Source organism: Archocentrus centrarchus, unplaced genomic scaffold (genome assembly GCF_007364275.1).
Source record: "Archocentrus centrarchus isolate MPI-CPG fArcCen1 unplaced genomic scaffold, fArcCen1 scaffold_52_ctg1, whole genome shotgun sequence".
NCBI lineage: Eukaryota > Metazoa > Chordata > Actinopteri > Cichliformes > Cichlidae > Archocentrus > Archocentrus centrarchus.
Window position 1 is genome coordinate 206,077 of NW_022060274.1, and position 23,462 is coordinate 229,538.

The 23,462-nt window shown below is 39.5% G+C and overlaps 1 protein-coding gene across 1 annotated transcript in view; it reads right to left on the reverse strand.

Annotated features, from left to right (window-relative positions):
• Positions 1 to 23,462, reverse strand: part of tmtc1 (transmembrane O-mannosyltransferase targeting cadherins 1) — a 174,278-nt gene that overhangs the window by 48,341 nt on the left and 102,475 nt on the right. Inside the window, exons 5-7 of the mRNA XM_030725270.1 lie at positions 12,408 to 12,489; positions 12,214 to 12,317; positions 1,650 to 1,839 (exon numbers count right to left, since the gene is read on the reverse strand). Coding sequence (XP_030581130.1) covers positions 1,650 to 1,839; positions 12,214 to 12,317; positions 12,408 to 12,489 — 376 coding nt within the window. The remainder of the gene's footprint in view (positions 1 to 1,649; positions 1,840 to 12,213; positions 12,318 to 12,407; positions 12,490 to 23,462) is intronic.

Sequence of the window (23,462 nt, forward strand, 5' to 3'; positions counted from 1 at the left end):
CCTTGGGCCCATCCATCTGGCCCATCAAGAGTCACTCTCATTTGATCAGTCCATAAAACCTTAGAAAAATTAGTCTTAAGATATTTCTTGGCCCAGTCTTGACGTTTTATCTTATGTTTCTTCTTCAAAGGTGGTCGTTTTTCAGCCTTCCTTACCTTGGCCATGTCCCGAGTATTGCACACCTTGTGCTTTTTGATACTCCAGTAACGTTGCAGCTCTGAAATATGGCCAAACTGGTGGCTAATGGCATCTTGGCAGCTTCACGCTTGATTTTCCTCCATTCGTGGGCAGTTATTTTGCACCTTTTTTTTTCCAACACGCTTCTTGCGACCCTGTTGGCTATTTGCCATGAAACATTTGATTGTTCAGTGATCACGCTTCAAAAGTTTGGCAATTTCAAGACTGCTGCATCCCTCTGCAAGACATCTCACAATTTTTGACTTTTCAGAGTCCGTCAAATCTCTCTTCTGACCCATTTTGCCAAAGGAAAGGAAGTTGCCTAATAATTTAGCACACCTTATATAGGGTGTTGATGTCATTAGACCACACCCCTCCTCATTACAGAGATGCACATCACCTGATTTACTTAATTGGTAGTTGGCTTTCAAGCCTATACAGCTTGGAGTAAGACAACATGTATAAAAAGGATGATGTGGTCAAAATACTCATTTGCCTAATAATTCTGCACACAGTGTATACAGGCTTTCATATGTCTTGCACTGAGGAGAGGCTTCCATCAGGCCACTCTGCCATAAAGCCCAGACTGGTGGAGGGCTGCAGTGATAGCTGACTTTGTGGAACTTTCTCCCATCTCTCTACTGCATCTCTGGAGCTCAGCCACAGTGATCTTTGGGTTCTTCTTTACCTCTCACCTCTTCTCCCACGATTGCTCAGTTTGGCTGAACGGCCAGGTCTAGGAAGAGTTCTGGTCATCCCAGACTTCTTCCATTTAAGGATTATGGAGGCCACTGTGCTCTTAGGAACCTTGAGTGCTGCAGAAATCCTTTTGTAACCTTGGCCAGATCTGTGTCTTGCCACAATTCTGTCTCTGAGCTCCTTGGGCAGTTCCTTCGACCTCATGATTCTCATTTGCTCTGACATGCACTGTGAGCTGTGAGGTCTTATATAAACAGGTGTGTGCCTTTCCTAATCAAGTCCAATCAGTTTAATTAAACACAGCTGGACTCCAATGAAGGAGTCGAACTATCTCAAGGAGGATCAGAAAAAAAGGACAGCATGTGAGTTAAATAAGAGTGTCACAGCAAAGGTTCTGAATACTTATGACCGTGTGATATTTCAGTTTTTCTTTTGTAATAAATTTACAAAAATTTCTACATTTCTGTTTTTTTCTGTCAAGATGGGGCGCTGAGTGTACATTAATGAGAGATAAAATGAACTTTTTTGATTTTAGCAAATGGCTGCAATGAAACAAAGAGTGAAAAATTTAAAGGGGTCTGAATACTTTCTGTACCCACTGTAAATGCCTTTTTAATGCCTCTTTTAAGTTTATGATGTGAAATGGAATACTGCTGTCTAATCAGCTCTTCAAATTACACATTTGAGGGCAGACAAGCATAAGGAGGCAGCAGAGATCATGGGAAATGTGATCCAAGGCTCTTTATTTCTACTTATGACATTTCTGTTTTTACCTGTAGTGCAGAGGTGCAGTGCAGGCAGAGAGTGATCATCACCACAGCCAGCAGCAAAGTAGCCACATTGCGCACATCACCCAGCGATTCCACCAGGGGAATGCTGCCCACCTGCCAATCATAACACAGCATGATGGGGGCCAGCAGCAGCCAGGCATTAAAGGGCAGCAGGTATGAGTAGGTTAAAAACCTGTGGAGAGGGGTTAGAGAAAGACATAAAAGATGTAGACAGAGATGGAAAAGAGGAAGGAATGATACAAAAAGAAAAAAAGAAGAAAAAATTAATCACACAGTAACACTATCACTTCTCAGACCCATTGAAAATCAGTCATCAATCAATCACTATCACCTTGTTTGTCTTAATGCTAAAGTGCCTGGAAGTTTACCTGCAGATAAAATAAACTGGAAGTTGTCTAAGGTTACAACTGTTTCTGAATAATTTTCTAAACTGGCATTGAACTGTGAACTGGGACTCATGCCAGTCATGCTAGCTACCAAATGTAATGCAGTTACATTTAGTAGGTAGCAGTAGCAGTTTTCAGACCAAACAACAATGTGATTTGCACAACCTGCACATTTGCCATTTGTCTACGATAGCAGCACAAATGTGTACTGAATCATCAGTGTGTGTGTGTGTGAGCAGCTGTAACATGACCCAGTTTACCCACCAGTTTGGGGTGGCTGTAGCTCAGGAGGTAGAGCAGGTCACCTACTGATTGGAAGGTCAGTGGTTCAATCCCTGGCTACTCCAGGCTGCATGCCAATGTATCCTTGGGCAAGATACCTAACCCCAAGTTGCTCTCCGATGCAACCGTTGGACTGTGAATGTGTATGAATGTTAGATAATTAAAGCACTTAGCTTAGTTAATCATGGAAGTGCTTGTATGAATGGGTGTGCATGGGTACAATGTGTTGTATATGCGCTTTGAGTGCTCAGACTGAGTAGAAAAACACTATATAAGAACCATTTCCCTTATGAAATAAAACAAAAAGGATCCCTCTTTAAAACTGCTGACTTACTAAACAACTGGTTAAAATTTCAGCACAAAAAATAAATTCAATTCAATTTTATTTATATAGCGCCAAATCACAACAAACAGTCGCTTCAAGGCACTTTGTATTGTAGGTAAAGACCCTACAATAATACAGAGAAAATCCAACAGTTAAAATGACCCCCTATGAGCAGCACTTGGTGACAGTGGGAAGGAAAAACTCCCTTTTAACAGGAAGAAACCTCCAGCAGAACCAGGCTCAGGGAGGGGGGTCATCTGCTGTGAGGGGGCTGAGGGGAGAGAAAAATGACATGCTGTGGAAGAGAGCCAGAGATTAATAATAATTAATGATTAAATACAGAGTGGGGTATAATGTCGTGTATTTTTATCTTGATGACATCAGTATTTTATATCAATATTTTTATATCATGTATTGTTATATATATATTAATCACACACTCTAATTAATGGTCACATTATATATTATTTGTCACCTATATTGTCACTCACACACTGAAGCTCTGCATGCTGTAGACAGGTAAAAATGCTGAGGCCTGCTCTGCAGGCAACCTGGGATTTTTCCATTAAGTAATGCTAGCCCCCACCTTTGTGAGGAGCTTCACCTTTTACACAGTGCACTTTTGACCCAGCTTCTCCCGAGGGGAGGGGCAGAGGCGCACCTGGACTTCGGAACGTGGGAAAGTGGGTGTTTTGCTAGCCCCCCCCGAGATCAATTCATAGAACTGTTGCTTAAGGAGCATCTTAATATGTCCCCTCCCCTGATAACAGCTGGAGGAGGTGTGAGATTGGGCTATATAAGGGCATGGCAAACTTGGGAGGGAGCGCTCTTCTTTGCTCTTCCTCTCACCCGTGTTTGCAGCGGCTGCAGGCTCTCACTCCCGAGAGGGCTTCTGTTTTTATACTCTGTTAAACTCTGGACGTTTATTTCTTTGCTTTTCTACCACCTTATAACAGCACCAAGGCACTCACTCTCGGGAGGCTTTTTGCTTTCTTGCATTTTGTTTAACTTTTGCTATCTTGTATTTTGTTTAGCTTTTTGCTATCTCGAACTTTGTTTAACTTTGTGCTTCAATAAATCCTGGAAACGAAGCCTGCTCATCTCCAGTGAGTTTCTGTGAAGTGTGGAGCTTTTCTCAAGGTGCATTTGCTTCCATTGGTCTCCCCTCCGCCTGGTAAGAGCAACAGGGGGAGAGAGCCGCAAAAAAAACCCGACAATAATCAGACTAAAAAAGGTGAGTAAAAAGAAAACGTGTACTATGGGAACCCCCCAGCAGACTAGGCCTATAGCAGCATAACTAAGGGAGGGTTCAGGGTCACCTGATCCAGCCCTAACTATAAGCTTGATCAAAAAGGAAAGTTTTAAGCCTAATCTTAAAAATAGAGAGGATGTCTCTCTCCTCAATCCAAGCTGGGAGCTGGTTCCACAGAAGAGGGGCCTGAAAGCTGAAGGCTCTGCCTCCCATTCTACTCTTAAATATTCTAGGAACCACAAGTAAGCCAGCAATTAAAACACTGTATAGCTAAAACTATTGCAGGCACCAAAATGATTAATTTTGGGGCATTTTCACAGCAGGGTCAACCCCTAAGTAACTAGTACTTGTCTGTGTTTAAGCCTTAAAAGCCATTGCTCTAAATAAAGTTTCAGTGAAAAGCCACTGGACATTGCTGATTGTGTAGGGATGGTTGGCTTTTCCATATCACTACACACATGCTGTCATTAAAAACTCACGAGTGAGAACTGACAGGACCCTAAAACACTTAGTTATTGAAAGAAAATGACAACCAGATGTTGCTGTCTGCCTTTGCAAATTATAAAATAAAAAATGTGTTTGATATGTTGGCACTTATTTCCTTGATCCTCTGTGCTTACAGAAACTGCAGTGGAATAACATTCACATCCCTAGGAAAGTATGTGGACATTAGTTGTTTTTTTGATATTTGAACACATCCTTACAAAGCTATGGGCATTAACGTGGTACAGCCTCAACTCTTTTAGGTTTCAGTCTTTCCACCTGATGCTGAATCCACCTGCAGTGATTTGCTCCAATTCAGACACAACAAGAAGTGGTGGTGGGCAAAACAAACCCTGCCCTGGGCAGACCTTTTAACTGATTTGAATGTTCTCTGTCCAAACACTGAATAGCCGAGGTAACACATAAGGTACCAGTCAAAAGTTTGGACACACTCACTCATTGTTGTGCCATAAACTGCAGCAGTAACAGGAAGACTTCCATTGACCCCAGGATGAGTCAGATGTACATATTTAATCAAGCTCCAACAAAAGGAGAGGAGAGTGACCAATACCGTGGGTCACTGAATCACTGAGTGTGAACAATGAGAAGTTGAGTTCAATCTGATGATGAATAGTGTCATGGTACTGGGCTGTTGGTCCCCAGACCATGTATGATCTGGGGATGTGGAGTAGTACTGATTAGGAATCTCTAACAAAAGTGGGGGCAATGTTTTCTGGCCACCGTGAACAAACTTAATTCTGGCAGAAAGTCAGAGGTCCAGGAGAGTCTGACGATCGTAAACTAGTGACACGTTGACATTTTGAACAACTGACATTGCCACACATACACTGGCACAATGTCCCCCATAAAAGACCATCCGCAAAAGACAATAGAATAATTGTCAGGCCTAAAAAAACTACCTACAGCATATTAAAAATATCTAAGAGATGTGTCCAGCCCTTCAGCTGCTCCATCTGCTGTTTGCTGACGACTTATCAGAAATGGTCAGAAATGGAAGGATGGCTGTTAAGAAGCCATTCATATTGAAGGGAAACATTGAGAAAAGGCTGAGGTATGGCAGATTACACAAAAGCTGGCTTGGAAATCAGTGATAATAGGTCTTGGAGTGAATCCAAAGTTTTGGTTTGGTTTTGGTCAATTTGTATGAAGGAGGTCAGAAGAGAGCTACAACAGTGAGTATATGCAGCCATTTTTAAAACATGGTGGTTCTCTCACAGTTTGTGCCTGAATTTCAGCCAGTGATGTGGATATTGTCAAAGTTGAGGGAATTATGAATGCAGAAAAGTACTGTCAAATTTTGATCCAGCATACAAACCATCTTGGAAGCAACTGATTGCCAGCTATTTAATTTTGTTTTAAAATCATGACAGCAATCACAAACACACTGTCAGTGAAGGAAAAGCATACGAGGATATAAGAACATACAGTGGAACAGCATCAGTCATGGACTGGCCTCCACAGAGCCCAAACCTCAACATTATTGAAGAAGTGTGGGATCATCTTAATAGAGAACAGAACAAAAGGTAGCCAGCATCCAAAGAAGAGCTTTGGAACTGACAGGTAAACAGGTTGTTTATGAAGGAAGACACCTGAAACACTTTAATTAAAAAAGTAAGACATTTAATATATTAAAGAATCAGAAAATTTACACACATGTCCATGTGGGGACTCAGATTAACAGTGTGCACTCTCTCTCTCTGAGCCCGTTTTCCTGTCTAACCATAACATCTTTATACAGCCTGTTATCTAAAGAAACAATCTCTGGGCGCTATGAGTTGACCTTCGTCATTCAGTCTTTGTCAAGCAGGTTTTTCATGACCCAGATTCCTCTCTGTCATACAGCACATCTTCTTCCTGATGTTTTAATTTAATCAATACAGAGAAATCTCGTACAGATTAATGACAGAACATGGTGACGTTGGTGATGTTTTATTTGTACGTTCTGTGGCCGGTCCTCAAGATAAGATGCACTGAGACAGAGAAGTTAGTGCTTTCTGATCTGTTGCTCTCTGTCTAATGTATTATTTAATTGTTTATTATTTGGCTGATCCACTGTTTATTAATTAATTTACTGGAGTTTACCTTTAAACATTTGTCCTTTATTCATTGAGTAAAAAATAATCCCTAACAGCTCCCTCCTTTTTCACACCATTTAGGTGTGAAAATTTAACACCCCTATGGTTATTAACCTATTGATTAAAACTAAAAACAACATGAAAACAAACAACATGACATTATAATATATTTTAAAGCACTATAAGTCATTACAAGCAGAGTTGCTCTCAAATGATTTTCTGTGAGCCACTGAGTTCTGTAATCAGTGTTTATACTAAACAAGGTCTCTCTCTCACTCACACACACACACATTTGTTTGAGCAGAGACAGAGGGAGAGACCAGCTCTCTTTTTCAGTAAAGAATGGAAAAGCAAATGAAAAGCATTCTAAAGCATAATTATTATTAGCACTCTTATTTCCTAAAATCAATCTCGTTTTCTATAAAGTAAGACCAAACAAACAAAAATCCCAAACAAGTGGACTAAAGCACGAGATACAAGATCATGATCATTCTGCAAACATAACCTCAGAATATATATGTTTAAAGCACATCACATAAAACAAATATTTATTATCACACTTTCATCAATTAGTATTTATTTGCTGAATTATTGATCCTGTCATTACAGGTTCAGACCCTTTTTTATGTCCTTTCCCTAGGAAAAAATAGGATTTGTCCATCTGATTTCCCAAAACATTTTCCCATCATTAAAGATACAGGATTTACTTATTTATTTGGGTTCTCTACTAATTTTGACAATGCTCTGGAGAATTGAACTGCTATGGTTAAATATTGTTTAGACTGAGTAAACCACACAAGTTACATCTATATTATTTTACTCTGCTGTTAATGATCTTCAGTTCTATCACTAAGTTTTCTAATCAGCCTCTGTAAAGTTAATCAACATCCCTAATTTAATATTATAATTAACCGAATCTAAGTTTTGTTTAATTTTGACTCAAAGGCATACAGTGACACAAACTCTGCTGCTGTATCTTAAATTTGTTAAGAACCCCACCAGGAACTCTTAGGCATGAAGAATCCTTTCAGGCTGATTGTTTTATTACAACCTGGATTAATTCAGACATCATTCCATTTTCCCAAGACTCCCATCCTCCACACGTCAGTCCTCTGTTTGGCAAACCAGGGACTTTTAATGCCATTTATACTCAGATAACAGGCCATCACACTGAGATGTTCCCATCCACAGTGTGACGGACAGGTGTTCTAGTCCAAGGCAAAACATTCCCTGTAAAAAGGCACATTTCCTTATCAGTGGGGAGCAGTTACTGGTATCTATGAAAAACTAGTCCAGTTGTATTGTATTGTGCTGATTTTTCCTGCTGTCTTTAGTTTGAAAAATTGAGTCTTGAACTGCAGGCCTTTGGGGTCAATATTTAAAGTTGAATAGAACCTGTGGTCTGATCAGATCAAACTATTCAACATGATTTTATTTATTAATTTTACCCATTAATATAACACCCTGACTCAACGACTATCAACAATCTACACACTACAATTTGCCAAAAGACATATTTAACAGCAGAAGTATATGTTTTTTTTTCGTGTCAGTTTTCGCAATCGGAATATGATCCGAATGCTCTGGTGTACCAAGCATATTTGCTTTTCCAAGAATAGCTCTGTAAGTTTTCCAATAGGTTACTCTTGTTAATGTTTGTATTTTTATTTTATTTTATTTATTTACACCAGGCCTGACAGGTAGAAAGGAAAGGTTAGGAAAAAAGAGTGAGAAAGAGAAAAGAAAAAAAAAGAAGGAAAAAACAAACAAAAACAAAACAAAACAAAGTGGAGAAAAGAATAATCAAAGAATGATATACACATACATATCTATACACATGCACATACACACACACACACACACACACACACACACACACACAATAATGTCTGTATGTGCCTCTGTCATGGAACATACTCACCAATGGGGCCAAGAAACTGCCCCCACTGGAAACAAAGACATGTTTCCTTTTCCTATGTGACTCAGCTTTAGAGTTTTTCCCATGACCTTTTGTTTTCAGGTGCATAATTTAAAACAAAGAATTTAACCAAGCTTTTGCTTTATCTAACAGTTGACCGAGGGACGTCTCCCTCTTTATTGTTTATATTTACTACAACCTTGATATTTTTCCTCTGGACTTCATTCATCCTTAATTTTGTTTTACTGGATTCTTTAGGATTTCATCCCCTTTTTTTCACTGCAGTATCAGCCCACTTGTTCCCACACACACATATACACACACACACACACAGAGGCCTCCTCATTCACACTTTTAGTTGCAACTTTTACTAACAATTTCATGCCAGTTTATTAGTCTCTATTTATTCACACAGCACTTTTGTAACAATTTTTTTTTCTCTGCCAACGTATACCATGAAAAGATCACCCAAAATATTGGTAATATTCAATTTTATCTAAAAACAGCCATCCGTTTATCAAACAAGCAAGTCATTGTTTTTAAATCTGTCATCGATTACAAGGCCTTCGACAAGGCTCGCCCAATACATAAGCTTGGTATTGTCAGTCAGTGATTACAGATAAATGTCTTTGTTCCACTGTGAAAATTATTCCAGTGGGTTGTACCGCACACTTTAAAAAATTACTGGTCTAATCTATGACACTGTCACACTGAAGCTGTCATAATTTTTATACCTCAGGTGGTATGAGGGTCATCCACCAATCACAGGGTTTATTCTGCACCTTCTCTGAGTGTAAAGCACTGATCTAGGCACAGTTAAATGGTGCTAAATGTGTGCAGTCCATTTTATCCACAGGCACAGTGTGAGTTTTCGCTCCTATGCAGATGACATATAGCTTTGCACCTCTGTTAACCACACTGACATTCTTGAACTGAATTTACTGAATGACTGTATTCAATTGTTAAGGCCCTGGCCATTTGTTGTCCCAGGCCAGTATGTTTATGCATGCCAGCTGTCTCTGCTGAGTGTTTGTCCCTTTAAGGATCTGGGAGTTCCCTGCAGGCCCCTTTCCCATGACTGGCTGAACTGGAGGACTGGTCCTTATGTGTGGACTGCTGGTTGGTTCCCGTCATCAGCTGACAGCTCAAAAACCCATCTGCAGCAGTTACTCCCTCCACAGCAACTGAGCAGCAGCAGCACCCTGTCCTCAGACTCCAAAACCTGTGCTTGATGATGTGTGTTGTCTGGTCTCTGTTACTATGTTTACACCGCTGTGGTGCCGGTGCTTGCACCAATGCTGGTGTCGGTTTCAATGAACCGTTGAAATGCTTAAGAACGGGCCTGCGTTTCCACCGTGCTTTGCAAACTGATCCCTTACACATGAATGTGGGCGGATCATCATGTGGATACATGGGACAACATGCCCCCTTTCTTGTGCTGCGAACATATTTTAGGGTCCAAACCAAACTACTGCAGCATCTGTGTGCAGCACAGAGGTAAACACAGATAGCGATTAGAGCAAGACGACAAGTACGCACTTTGTGTCCTTTTATCTGTGATATGAACTGATACAAAGCAGCAAGTTCAGCCTTAGAGCCCAACCTAATTCACAGCCATGAAAATCGCATCGATTTTCACCTGTAATACACACCATGCAGTGAAATAGCGGTAGAAAACTTTATGTTGAGACAGCAGAGTCACACCCTTCTGCCGCTTTCATCACGCGTTCTTGGTTTGAGACCAGCTAGATTGCGGGGCCCAAGTTGAGCCCGTTTTCAGGCCGAGCACCGAGTGCATTCAAGGTGGAAAAAAACACTGAATGGTTCAAATACTGGCATCGGCACCGGAACCAGTGGAAAAGGGGTCTAAGTATATAGTATCTTGTAAACAGTTGTAGTAACCACTGAAGCTGAAGAGGTGGACTTCCATTTATTTTGTACAGTTTTCTCCTGTTTAATGTGCTAGAGAGTGACGGTTAGCTGTTTGTCTTTTGTTTGGTTTCTTTTCACATAGGGATTAGGCAGCACTTTTTAGACCAGTTGGTTTTGGTTGCTGTTTTTGGCCTGAGTTCACCCTGCAGCCTGTGCCTTCAGTGTACTTTTTGTTTGAGTATTTGTCTCATGTGCAAAGGTGGTAATAAAAATCACTTTACACTGCAAATTGTGCTTGGGTTTCTGGTTTTGGGGACCAAGGCAGGGATACCCTTCCTATCTTTGCGTTGCACCCTTTACCCCTAGTGTAACACAATATATTAAATGCTGAATGGCACAGGACTTCCTGCAGCTAAATATGGATAAGACAAAAGTAATTGTCATTTTTGACAACCACATCATCCTGAATACAACTGAATAAATTCAGTTGTTGAGTCTTGTTTTATGCAGCTTGGGAGACTTTGTAAAGTTAGCTCAATTTTAGCCCCCAAAAATCTAGATACATGCTTTTAGCTCCTCAAGGTTAGATTATTGCAATTCATTAACAAAGCTTACACCAACTATAGCTACTACAAAATACAGAAGCCAGAGCTCTTTATAAAACCGAATAAAGAGAACACATCACTCCTATTTTAGCTTCTCATCAGTGGCTACCTATTAATTTTGGAATTGATTTCAAGATTTTTTATTGATTTTTAAGAGCTGTTCTGTGGTCACACCAACTTCTGTTTAAGATTTCCTGACACTACAAATGCCTGGTTATAACCTGAGGTCCTCAGCCAAGGCCCTGCTGGACATCCCATAATCTTGGCTAAGAACCAATGGTGATCAGGCTTTTTCTTTCAAGGCACCTGTTCTTTGGAATAATGTCCTTGAGGATTTCAGATTGGTGAGCTCACTATTGTCTTTTAAATCTCTCTTAATGACATATTTTTAGAAGTCTATGTTGTTAGTTATTTCTATGTTGCCCTTTATAAATTGCTTTATCATTTTTTCAAGTAATAATTTTTAAATTATTTAAATTATTTTATATTTATATTTGCTTTGAATTTTACATGTTTTACATTTTATTTACTTTATTGCTTGCTTTCAATCTCCGTGTGCTGCCAGTATTCATAGACCTAATCCTTCACTTTTATCTCTCAAGTGTTGTATTTGCTTTTTGTTTCATATGTTGTCTTGTGAAGCACTTTGTAACTTTGTTTTTGAATGGTGCTACATAAATAGTTTATTATTATGAACTATTTAAAAACAAAGTGGAAAAAATAGTTAATTTTTGGAGGTAGTTGTTCATAAATCAAAATGTTGCAGGCAAATGATGTAGCATGAATCAGCTGCTTGTATGTATCAGATTTTATGGCCTGAGGATGACATAGTCGAGTAGCTCAGAAACACCCCTTTTGTGATACTGATATAAAGATGTCACGCGGGGTGGCTGTAGCTCAGTAGGTAGAGCAGGTCACCTACTGATCGGAAGGTCAGGGGTTCGATTCCTGGCTACTCCAGGCTACATGCCAATGTATCCTTGGGCAAGATACTTAACCCCAAGTTGCTCTCCGACCGTTCCGTCGGAGTGTGAATGTGTGTGGATGTTATATAATTAAAAAGCACTTAGCTTCGTAAAAATGGAAGTGCTTGTATGAATGGGAGTGCATGGGTAAATGTAAAAAACGTGTTGTATAAGCGCTTTGAGTGCTCTGACTGAGTAGAAAAGCGCTATATAAGAACTAGTCCATTTACCATGTGTATTTATGGCTCACTACACAATATTATCAGTGTTGAAAAACAAGTGAATTTATTTCAAAAGATTCTTTTTCAGGACAAAATGTTCAAGACTACTTTCTTTGGTCTCTGTGTGAGTGTGACATTAACCTGGTGAGAAAATGAGGTGAGAAGGAGGCGGGGTTATCTTGTTCAGAAAAAAGCGGCATGGATCCTCCCATCAGCCAAAGCCTGACAGACATGATGATGACCACCTGCAGGACGGAGGAGCGAAACAGCTCAGCATACTGCCTTAGTAGTAGATGGTCTGCAATAATGTTTTCATAGTAAAAACAAATACTCACGTAGCCAGACGTGAGGGAGGCTCGTTTGATGAAGGGACTACAGATGTAGAGGAGCTCCCTGAGTCTGGAACCAGACAGGTGACTGAGGGACAAAGACAGACAGGCAGACAACAGGTTAGACAAAGTAGTAAAATAAAAAATATGGCAAGCTATAATAAAAAAAACATAATCAAAAAAATTTTCTATGATGTACATGGACTCTATTTTAAGTGCAAAGCTATAGTCTGATTTCTTGTTGTTAATGCTGATGCCACGACATTTGTGTAACTGGGGCCTGTAACTGAAGAACAAAAAGAATACTAAAAGGCAAAAAAGCAGAAATTATGTATCATCCCAATTCCAAAAAAGTTGGATGCTGTGTAAAATATAAAGAAAAGTAGAATGCAATGAAATGCAAACATTAAAACCCTGTATTTCATTTACAATAAAACATAGAAAACATCAAATGTTCAAAGGGAGAAAATGTACCATTTTGAGAAAAATAAAGTAACTGAATTTCATGACAGCAACATGTAAAATTGCAAAGACTTTCAATATTTCACCATCTACAGTACATAATATCATCAGACTGAGAAATCTCTGTACACAAGGGACAAACCTGAAAATCACGACTGGATGCTGATAATCTTTGGACCCTCAGGTGGCATTACAAACATAATTTTCAGAAATATTTGTTTGTGAACACAGTTTTCAGTGCCAATAATCTATTTGATTCAATTTTATGCATATGTAACAGTTTAAATGGTTCAGGTCATATCACTGCATTGACTAGCAGTGACAAAGGTTTATGGGTAATCCTCCGAATAACGGAGGATTCACATAGAGGTAATGCATCTGTGAATGTTGTGGACAGAACTTCTTACTGAACTGTAACGCAAATAGAAGTTGAGCTGGCTATTTTTGATTAAACATTATCTGTTGTGGATTATTTCTGTTACGCTTTTGTTGAGTGAAATATTCGTCTTCTACCAGTAATGAATGAATACAGAATCTGTGGAGTATAGCTAGCTAATTTTGATGCAATGCTGTCTTTTCACACAGAGCACTCGCTGTTTGTCCACAAGAGATTACTACCTTATTATCCTTTGCCATAAATGCAGGTATGTAGCTGTGCTCTGATGTTCATGCATAAGAATTTAAAAAATACATGATGTTCTAGTAATTTTCTGCAATGTACACCCCAGTTCTCTGCTTGTTGCAATAACATATTGAACTAAAAAAAGACAAAAAGGAATGGTTCAGTATGTAACATGTACTTCAAAGTATTTTTGTATTCTTCTCATTTGTAAATTTAATACAGATTGTCTCTGTTAAGTATTTTATTTTGCTGACATAAACTTTAACCACTATACAATCACAGTGCCAATGTATTCAACAGAATCAACATTAAAATGTGTTTTACATGCTGCAATAGAAAAGGATTATGGGTAGTAATGGAGGAGTAAGTTTCGTGTAGGGAGCACTCGCTGTTGTCTACAAGAGATAACTCCTCTCACTTGTCATCCTTTGTCATAAATGTAGATTGCAAATAAACAGACTGTTACTTCCAAAACTGACCTGCTCCAGATCATTATTTAAAGACCCTGTGAAGACATCGTACACAGGTCATATAGCACCAAAACACACCAAAAGGTGCTTGAAGGTGCATTATATTATAAGGTAAAGACCCTACAATAATTACAGAGAAAACTTTAACAATCAGACAACCCCCTATGAGCAGCACTTGGTGACAGCGGGAAGGAAAACTCCCCTTTAGCAGGAAGAAATCTCCAGCAGAACCAGGCTCAGGGAGGGGCAGTTATCAATTATTGTAGGGTATTTACCTTACAATATAAAGCACCTTGAGGTGACTGTTGTGATTTGAATGCAATTGAATCAAATCGAATCTGCCATGACTGGAGGTGAGGTAAGGGAGACAAGACAAAAGACACGCCGTGGAAGAGAGCCAGAGACTAATAATAATTAATGATTAAATACAGAGTGAAATATAAACAGAGTGAATGAAAAGAAACACTCAGCGCATCATGGCAACCCCCCTGCAGCCTAGGCCTATCAGGTCTGTAAGACCAACATCATTTCTGGGTCCAAATGCTCCTAAATAAATAGCAATGGCAGAACCAGTGATTGTTCACTATTACAGAAGATTGTAACATACCCTATCAACTGCAGCCATTTCCTCTTCTCTTTCTCATCGGTGAAATGACAGCTGAGTGTGTTTTTTGATTTGGATCGGTTAAAACAACGATGGACACAGCATTGCGGTATACTGAACACAGGACAGTTTGGACCCAGAAATGGAATTCTACATCATCACTTAACAACCAGATTGCAGCATAACTAAGGGAGGGTTCAGGGTCACCCGATCCAGCCCTAACTATAAGCTTGATCATAAAGGAAAGTTTTAAGCCTAATCTTAAAAATAGAGAGGGTGTCTGTCTCCTGAATCCAAGCTGGGAGCTGGTTCCACAGAAGAGGGGCCTGAAAGCTGAAGGCTCTGCCTCCCATTCTACTCTTAAGTATCCTAGGAACCACAAGTAAGCCAGCAGTCTGAGAGCGAAGTGCTCTGTTGGGGTAATATGGGACTATAGGGTCTTTGAGATAAGATGGGGCCTGATTATTCAAAACCTTGTATGTGAGGAGAAGGACTTCTATTGTAATTAAATTTATTTCCCAATGCTGTGTAATCCATTAATTAAATTGAAATGTTATTTAGAAATGATCAGACAAAAGTGGGTTTTCAGGGAATACTGTTAAATGTTCAGTTTCTATGCTATATACCATAACAAGATCTAGAGTGTGTTTAAATGTAGTCGGTGGGCTCATTTACATTCCCTCTCGCTATTCTTTGTCCAGAAAATTATAAATTGTACATTATAAAAATGTGAGAGGTACAACTTATAAAGACATGTATTTTCTTTAAAATTTATGTTGATGCTGAAGTAGAGAAAGGAGAAGGGTAGTCAAAAGGTCTAGAGAGACAGACTGTGCACTCTGGGACTGCACATGGGTCTTGGGGATTGAGGAATGAACAGAACTACATTGTCTGTATCCTGTCACTGCTACTGATTTTCTTTCATAAGTGGCTTATGTTGATCAGTCAGGCCTTTCAAGTACTGCTTTTGGTGACCTCTTAGTAACTTTGCAATGAATAAACTTCCATTGTTTAAAATCATTTATGGTGCTGCTTTTCTCCAACCAGTCTTATTTTTTTTTGAGTCTCTAGCCACTCAAGGTCATGAAATCCCCCACACTCCATTCTGTTAGCCTGAGGTTGAAACTAAAGGTCCAGCTCTGCAGAAAAAAAGCAGCAAGATAATAAGGTGAGACAGAAGGGATCAGACAGATGGGCAGAGAGAGGAAAGCATGGAGAATCCATTCAATATCCCATCACTTTGAGATGTTCCCATTATGCCAAGCTTTCAAAGCGTCATAGAGACAGTGAGCAAAGAAATCTCACAGGAATACTGAACACACGTCATTTGTCTCACACTCTTCTTATATTTCATCTCTGCCCCTTTTTCTCATTTTCTATGTCTGTCTTCGACTAAGTCTGTGCTTTGTGTGTTCCACTGAAGTTTGCTGAACTTCGAGACAGAATGACAAAAACGAGCCACAATCTGCAGATGCTGCAAAATGTCTGAGAGACTGAAAGAGTTTGGCCCCAAAAGTAGTTGATTATAACTGAACGTGTGTCATATTGCTTGATTTTCAGTTTCTTTAAAGTTACTTGTCAAGTATCTCTAGTAGGAAAATAAAAAGAGCATGCCAAACTAGCTGTCAGGCCTAACCTTAAGGCAAGTTGGTTACATGATCAAGCTGAAGGCTCTGCCTCCCATTCTACTCTTAAGTATCCTAGGAACCACAAGTAAGCCAGCAGGCTGAGAGAGAAGTGCTCTATTGGGGTGATATGGGACTATGAGGTCTTTGAGATAAGATGGGGCTTGATTATTCAAGACCTTGTAGGTGAGGAGAAGGATTTTAAATTCTATTCTAGATTTAACAGGGAGCCAATGAAGAGAAGCCAATATGGGAGAAATCTGCTCTCTCTTTCTAGTCCCTGTCAGTACTCTAGCTGCAGCATTTTGGATCAGCTGAAGGCTTTTCAGGGAGCTTTTAGGACAGCCTGATAATGAATTACAATAGTCCAGCCTAGAAGTAATAAATGCATGAATTAGCTTTTCAGCATCACTCTGAGAAAGGATGTTTCTAATTTTAGAAGTATTGTGCAAATGCAAAAAATCAGTCCTACATATTTGTTTAATATGTGCATTGAAGGACATATCCTGGTCAAAAATGACTCCAAGATTTCTCACAGTGTTACTGGAGGCCAAAGTAATGCCATCCAAAGTATCTGGTTTGACACCATGTTTCTAAGATTTGTGGGGCCGAGTACAAGAATTTAAGTTTTATCTGAATTTAGAAGCAGGAAATTAGAGGTCATCCAGGCCTTAATGTCTTCAAGACATTCCTGCAGTTTAACTAATTGATGTGTGTCATCTGCCTTCATTGATATATAAAGCTGAGTATCATCTGCATAGCAATGAAAATTGATCCAATTCTTTTTAACAATACTGCCTAAGGGAAGCATGTATAATGTAAATAAAATTGGTCCTAGCACAGAACCCTGTGGAACTCCATAATTAACCTTAGTGTGTGAAGAAGACTCCCCATTTACATGAACAAATTGGAGTCTATTAGATAAATATGATTCAAACCACTGCAGTGCAGTACCTTTAATACCTATGGCATGCTCTAATCTGTCATGTATCGTCTGTGTGGCAGGCATGAAGGAGGACCCCAATGCAGGACACATCAGGCACAGGTAAAAGGTAACTCTTCTTTATTTTTAGGTGCACAACCAGAAGGCCAAACTAGCAGAGCTAGTGGCAAAACACAGAGCAAAATACGAAGGCAGAACAGGACACACAGCAGGAGACGAAGACGACGACGCGACAACAGGCACTGAAAACACTGGACTTAAATACACCGGAGGACTGATGAGGGAAGAGGAAACAGGTGGGAACACAGGTGACGCTGATAACACTGACAAGACCAGGGGAAGCAAAACTAAACACAAGAGACCAGAACTGGATGACTATCAAAATAAAACAGGAAGTAAGATGATGGAACAGAGACGCAGACCTGACACAGAATACAGAGAGAACACCAGGGACTAGAAATAACAATTAAACCTCACAACCAAAAGAAATCCCAAAACAGAACAGACAAAAGGAAGCAAAACAAAAACACAAGGGGTCCAAAGGACCCCGGACCATGACATAATCTCTGTAATAAAATGTTATGTTCAACAGTATCAAAGCTGCACTGAGGTCCAACAGGACAAGAACAGAGATGAGTCCACTGTCAGAGGCTGTAAGAAGATCATTTGTAACCTTCATTAATGCTGTTTCTGTACTGTGATGAATTCTGAAACCTGACTCAAACTCTTCAAATAAACCGTTCCTCTGCAGATGATCAGTTAGCTGTTTTACAACTACTCTTTCAAGAATCTTTGAGAGAAAAGGAAGGTTGGAGTTTGGCCTATAATTAACTAAGACTGCTGGGTCAGTGATGGCTTTTTAAGTAGCGGTTTAATTACAGCCACCTTGAAGGCCTGTCGTACATAGCCAACTAATAAAGACTGATTGATCATTTTTAAGATTGAAGCATCAATAATTGGAAAGACTTCCTTGAACAGCCTAGCTGGAATGGGATCTAATAAACATGTTGCTGGTTTGGAGGAAGTAACTATTGAAGTTAACTCAGAAAGATCAACTGGAGCAAAAGAGTCTAAACAAATACCAGCAGTGCTGAAAGCAGCCGAACATGAAGATAAATCTTTGAGATGGTTATGAATAATTTTTTCTCTAATGTCTAAAACTTTATTTGTAAAGAAATCCATGAAGTCGCTACTAGTTAACGTGAAAGGAATACTCGGCTCTACAGAGCTCTGACTCTTTGTCAGCCTGGCTACAGTGCTGAAAACAAACCTGGGGTTGTTCTTATTTTCTTCAATTACTGATGAGTAGTAAGATGTCCTAGCTTTACGGAGGGCTTTTTTTTTATAGAGCAATAAACTATTTTTCCAGGCTATATGAGCATCTTCTAATTTAGTGAGATGCCAGTCAGGCACTTCTGATTTGAAGCTTTCCTTTTCAGAGGAGCCACAGTATCCAAAGTCGTACGCAGTGAGGATGTAAAACTATTGACGAGATAATCGACCTCACTGGGAGCAGAGTTTAGGTAGCTGCTCTGCACTGTGTTGGCACTGAAGAGCATAATAATGAAGGAATTAGATCCTTAAACTTAGTTACAGCACTTTCACAAAGACTTCTACTGTAATAAAATTTATTCCCCACTGCTGTGTAATCCATTAAAGTAAATGTAAATGTTACTAAGAAATGATCAGACAGGAGGGGGCTTTCAGGGAATACTGTTAAGTCTTCAGTTTCTATGCCATATGTCAGGACAAGATCCAGAGTATGATTAAAGTGGTGGGTGGGCTCCTTCACATTTTGAGAAAAGCCAATTGAACCTAATAATAGATTAAATGTAGTGTTGAGGCTGTCATTTTCAGCATCTACATGGATGTTAAAGTCACCCACTATAATTGTTTTATCTGAACTGAGCACTAAATCAGATAAAAAGTCTGAGGAATCAGACAGAAACTCTAATAACAGATAAAACAGGTTTTTGAATTTCCCAATTAGGATGGACCAGACTAAGAGTCAGGCTTTCAAAAGAATTAAAAGTTTGTCTGGGTCTTTGATTAGTTAATAAGCTGGAATTGAAGATTGCAGCTACTCCTCCTCCTCGACCTGTGCTTTGAGCATTCTGACAGTTACTGTGACTCGGGGGTGTTGATTCATTTAAACTAACATATTCATCCTGCTGTAACCAGGTTTCTGTAAGACAGAATAAATCAAGATGTTGATCAATTATTGAATCATTTACTAACAGGGACTTGGAAGCGAGAGACCTAATGTTTAATAATACACATTTAATTGTTTTATTTTTATATTTAATTGTTTTTGTTTTGGTGCAGTTGATGAAGCTATATTATTTATTGTTTTTGAATTTTTATGCTTAAATAGTTTTTAGCTTTGTTTTTTGGTGGTCTGGGAGCAGGCACCGAATCTATGGGGATGGGGTTTTGGGGGGATGGCAGGAGGAGAGAAGCTGCAGAGAGGTGTGTAAGACTGCAGCTCTGCTTCCTGGTCTCAACCCTGGGTAGTCAGTTTTTAGGAGGGTTAATAATTTGGCCAGATTTCTAGAAATGAGAGCTGCTCCATCCAAGGTGGGATGGATGCCATCTCTCCTAACAAGACCAGGTTTTCCCCATAAACTTTGCCAATTATCTAGGAAGCCCACGTCATTTGTTGGACAGCACTCAGACAGCCAGTGATTCAAGGAGAACATGTGGCTAAACATGTCGCTCCTGGTCTGAGGAGTCAGTCACATTTTTTTCCTAAGTGGATGAGCTTTCTGGATGATGGAGACAGTGACATGCAGTTTAAGATGTGGGGTGAGGGCTCACTGTGGTATGTATCATTGTTTCCACCAGTGTATGCTAAGGCAAGTCTTGTGACATAATAATATATTGTACTTGCATTTACATAGCTCTTTCTAGCCTCACTGACAACTCTAAAGACTTAAGACTACAAGCTACATTTTAACCATATATTCATACAGCACTACATTCTGTGGACTTTGAACACTACTTTACATAACTGGTCAATTTAGAATGATCAATTAATCTATGGACTGTGGGAGGCACGCACATGGAGGATATGCAAAGTCCACACAGAAAGGCCCCAACCAGGGTTCAAACCAGGATGATTCTTGCTGTGAGGCAGCAGAGCAAGAATCATCCTGTACTCCTGTGCTGCCTAATACTGTTTTTAAAACAATTTTCAGAGCTTCCACTGTAAAACATCTACTTATCTTCACTAATTACAATACAGGAGTGTAATTAGTGAAGTCAGGCAGACTGAGTGTTCCTCTCAATAAACTTAATTCTAATCATTTCTGTGTATTCCATTTGCTATTTATGTTGGACTTCATTCATTGTATGTGAATGATGTGAGACATTCACTCTGTGTGCCTTTGAGGCACCTTCCAGGTGCCCTCCAGGCATTATTATGGCAGGTAAATAATCCAAGGATCTGATATACATGGTTGCCTGGTATGAGAAGTCAGTTGTTACCAGATATAATGCCTTTATGGTGGAAACCCCAGTAACACAGACTAAATATGTGGTTTTCTAAGATATTGCCCTCATTACAATAAGAAAGGATGATAACCTAATTTTTAGTCAATCACAAGTCAATAACCAGTGATTGTGCAGTCAGATTCACCCCACACTTGTAAAATCCATTTTCACAAAAGCTAAGATGGTGAAAGTGAAAATGCTTGAGGCTTCCCAATGGATGTTCACTACGCAATGGGTGACTATGCCAATCTTTTAAATATAGTCTATTAATAATAGGAGCTATATTTCTATAGATGCTTGCTAAAGGACCTGATTACTCTTGCTGACACATCAGTGATCTTACTGTAAATGATGTGTGGCTTATGGTGAGAGACAAATAAAATTGTGTCTAACATTCTGCTTTAGTTGGAAGAAGCTATATCAGTTTAATGTGACTTTAAACTCAAAATGCTAATTTTTTCTAGTCCTGTAGCATTATATCCAGCACCAAAAGTCACCACATTTGTGTCTTTTACAGATATAAGGCCTGTCCCACCAGTAGAGCCTGACCTCTATTGATGCATGTCGTGCAGTGAACCACAATAAGTCACTCTAATAAAACATCTCAGCATGAGTTTAATAGAAAGATTCACCTCTCTCAACGTCTGAATTCCAAGATGCCCTACAGCATCTCCCAAGTAATAAGGCCCCTGGTCCAGATGGTTTTCCAGCTGAGTTTTATAAAGAATTTTGGTCTGAGCTAGCACCCACTCTTTTTAGAATGGTGACCCAGATTTAGAATGATCAAACACTATCTCCAAATATAAACTCTGCTAACATCAGCCTGCTTCTTAAACCAGGCAAAGACCCCACACTCCCATCTAGCTACCGCCCAATCTCACTCATAAATGTAGATCTTAAGATAATTTGCAAAGTCTTGGCCAGAAGATTAGAAAATATTACCCCACTCATAATACATCCTGATCAAACAGTTTTTATCAAGGGTCGTGCAGTTGCGCGCAATGGCCACTGTGCGTGCAGTTGCCATTGGGATGTGTGGTCTCGGGTCTTCTGTGCTCCTGGTGGGCCGTGGATGAACCGGGTCCCCTGGGTCTTTCTCTGCCTGCCTCTGGATCCCGTGGGAGGATGGTTGCGGCTTCTTGCCCTCATTATTGAGTACGTTCCATGACAGAGGAACACACATACATTACTACAAACTACAGGAAGACTGTATGTGTGTGTGTGTGTATATGCATGTATATATATATATATATATATATATGTGAAGGTGTATGTATGTGTAGCTTTTATCTTCTATTTTTTTCCTGCCCCCCCCCCCCCCCCTTTTCTTTTTTCCTTTCTCTTTTTTCTTTTTGCTCTCCATCTCTCTCTTCTTCTTTCCCTGCCTGTCAGATCTGGCAAGAATAAATAAAATAAAAAAATAAAAATAAAAAATACAATTAACAAGAATAGCCTATAGAAAATTTATAGAGCACGTCTTGTAAAAGCAAATATGTTTGGTACAATAATGCCTTCGGATTATCATGCCGATTGCGAAAACTGCCAGACATGACAGATCAAAAAATAAATAAATAAAAAATAATAGAAAGAGCACTGTACAGTTGAAATGTGCAGTTAGAAAAGGGATTTCTTAAAAATAACATAGATAAATTGTAATGCCTTTTCTAACTGTCTATACCATGAAAGCAGTTTCTTTGATCATGGGTGTCACTCTTTCCTGTAAATAAATCTCCTCAAGTGAAGCTGTGTGGGATAAAATACCATCAGTTCCACAGTTTAATGAGGCTCTGTTTGAAAGTTATTGCCATAAAGAATCTTGAAACTCCATTTTGTGTTAGTTAATGATCCAATCAAAGTAGCCTCATTAGGAGTGACCACAATCATTAAAAAAATTGTATAAGATACATTACACAATTATATGTTGTAGGTGAAGATGGAGACAAGGCCTCCCGCTGACTTTATTAACATAACAGCATGAAGGCTGTTTCTGGCTCTGGTTATTACCGCTGTGAACCAGCCTTCATTAGTGCTTGTTGAAGCTTCTGCGACCATCTAGCCCAGGGGTCTTCAACTCCAGGCCTCGAGAGCCGTGTCCTGCAGGTTTTAGATGTTTCCCTGATCCAACACACCTGAATCAAATGGCTGAATGACCTCCTCAGTATGCAGTCAAGTTCTTCAGAGTCCTGCTAATGACTTCTATATCTGACTCAGGTGTGTTGAAGCAGAGACACATCTAAAACCTTCAGGACACCGGCTCTCGAGGCCTGGAGTTGAAGACCCCTGATCTAGTCCATGCCATAGAAGCATAAGCACACATATATGCACAACAGTAACAAATAATAATGTCACAAATTATTTTGTTATGACGTGAACTATACTTAAAATGAGCAATTACTGATCACTAACAGTATATGAAAGTATATGAAAAATACACATTAAAAGCAATAGTGCATACATTGCTTATACTTTCACGCTTTTTACGTTAGTGACACAGGAATGCAGCTATGAAGAGGATAAAAACTGGACAGGTGGCTGGTCCAGATGACATGCCTGTGAAGGTATGAAGATGTCTAGGACAGAGGTCACTAATAGGCGGACCTCAGTCCAGATCCGGACCCAAATAGTGTGGACCCGAGCTTAATACCAAAAAAGAAATGACCACTTAAAATCTTCTTGAGCGCTTTCTGGTTTACCGGCACAGATTTTACAGTCCTTATGGTAGTGGTGAAGCATCCCAGGAAACCCACAGACCAATTGCATGCGAGTTTGACCATACCACGTGATACCACCAAGCTGGTTCCTGCCGGCAGGTAAACTTTGTAACAAACAGGGTTATTATAGTT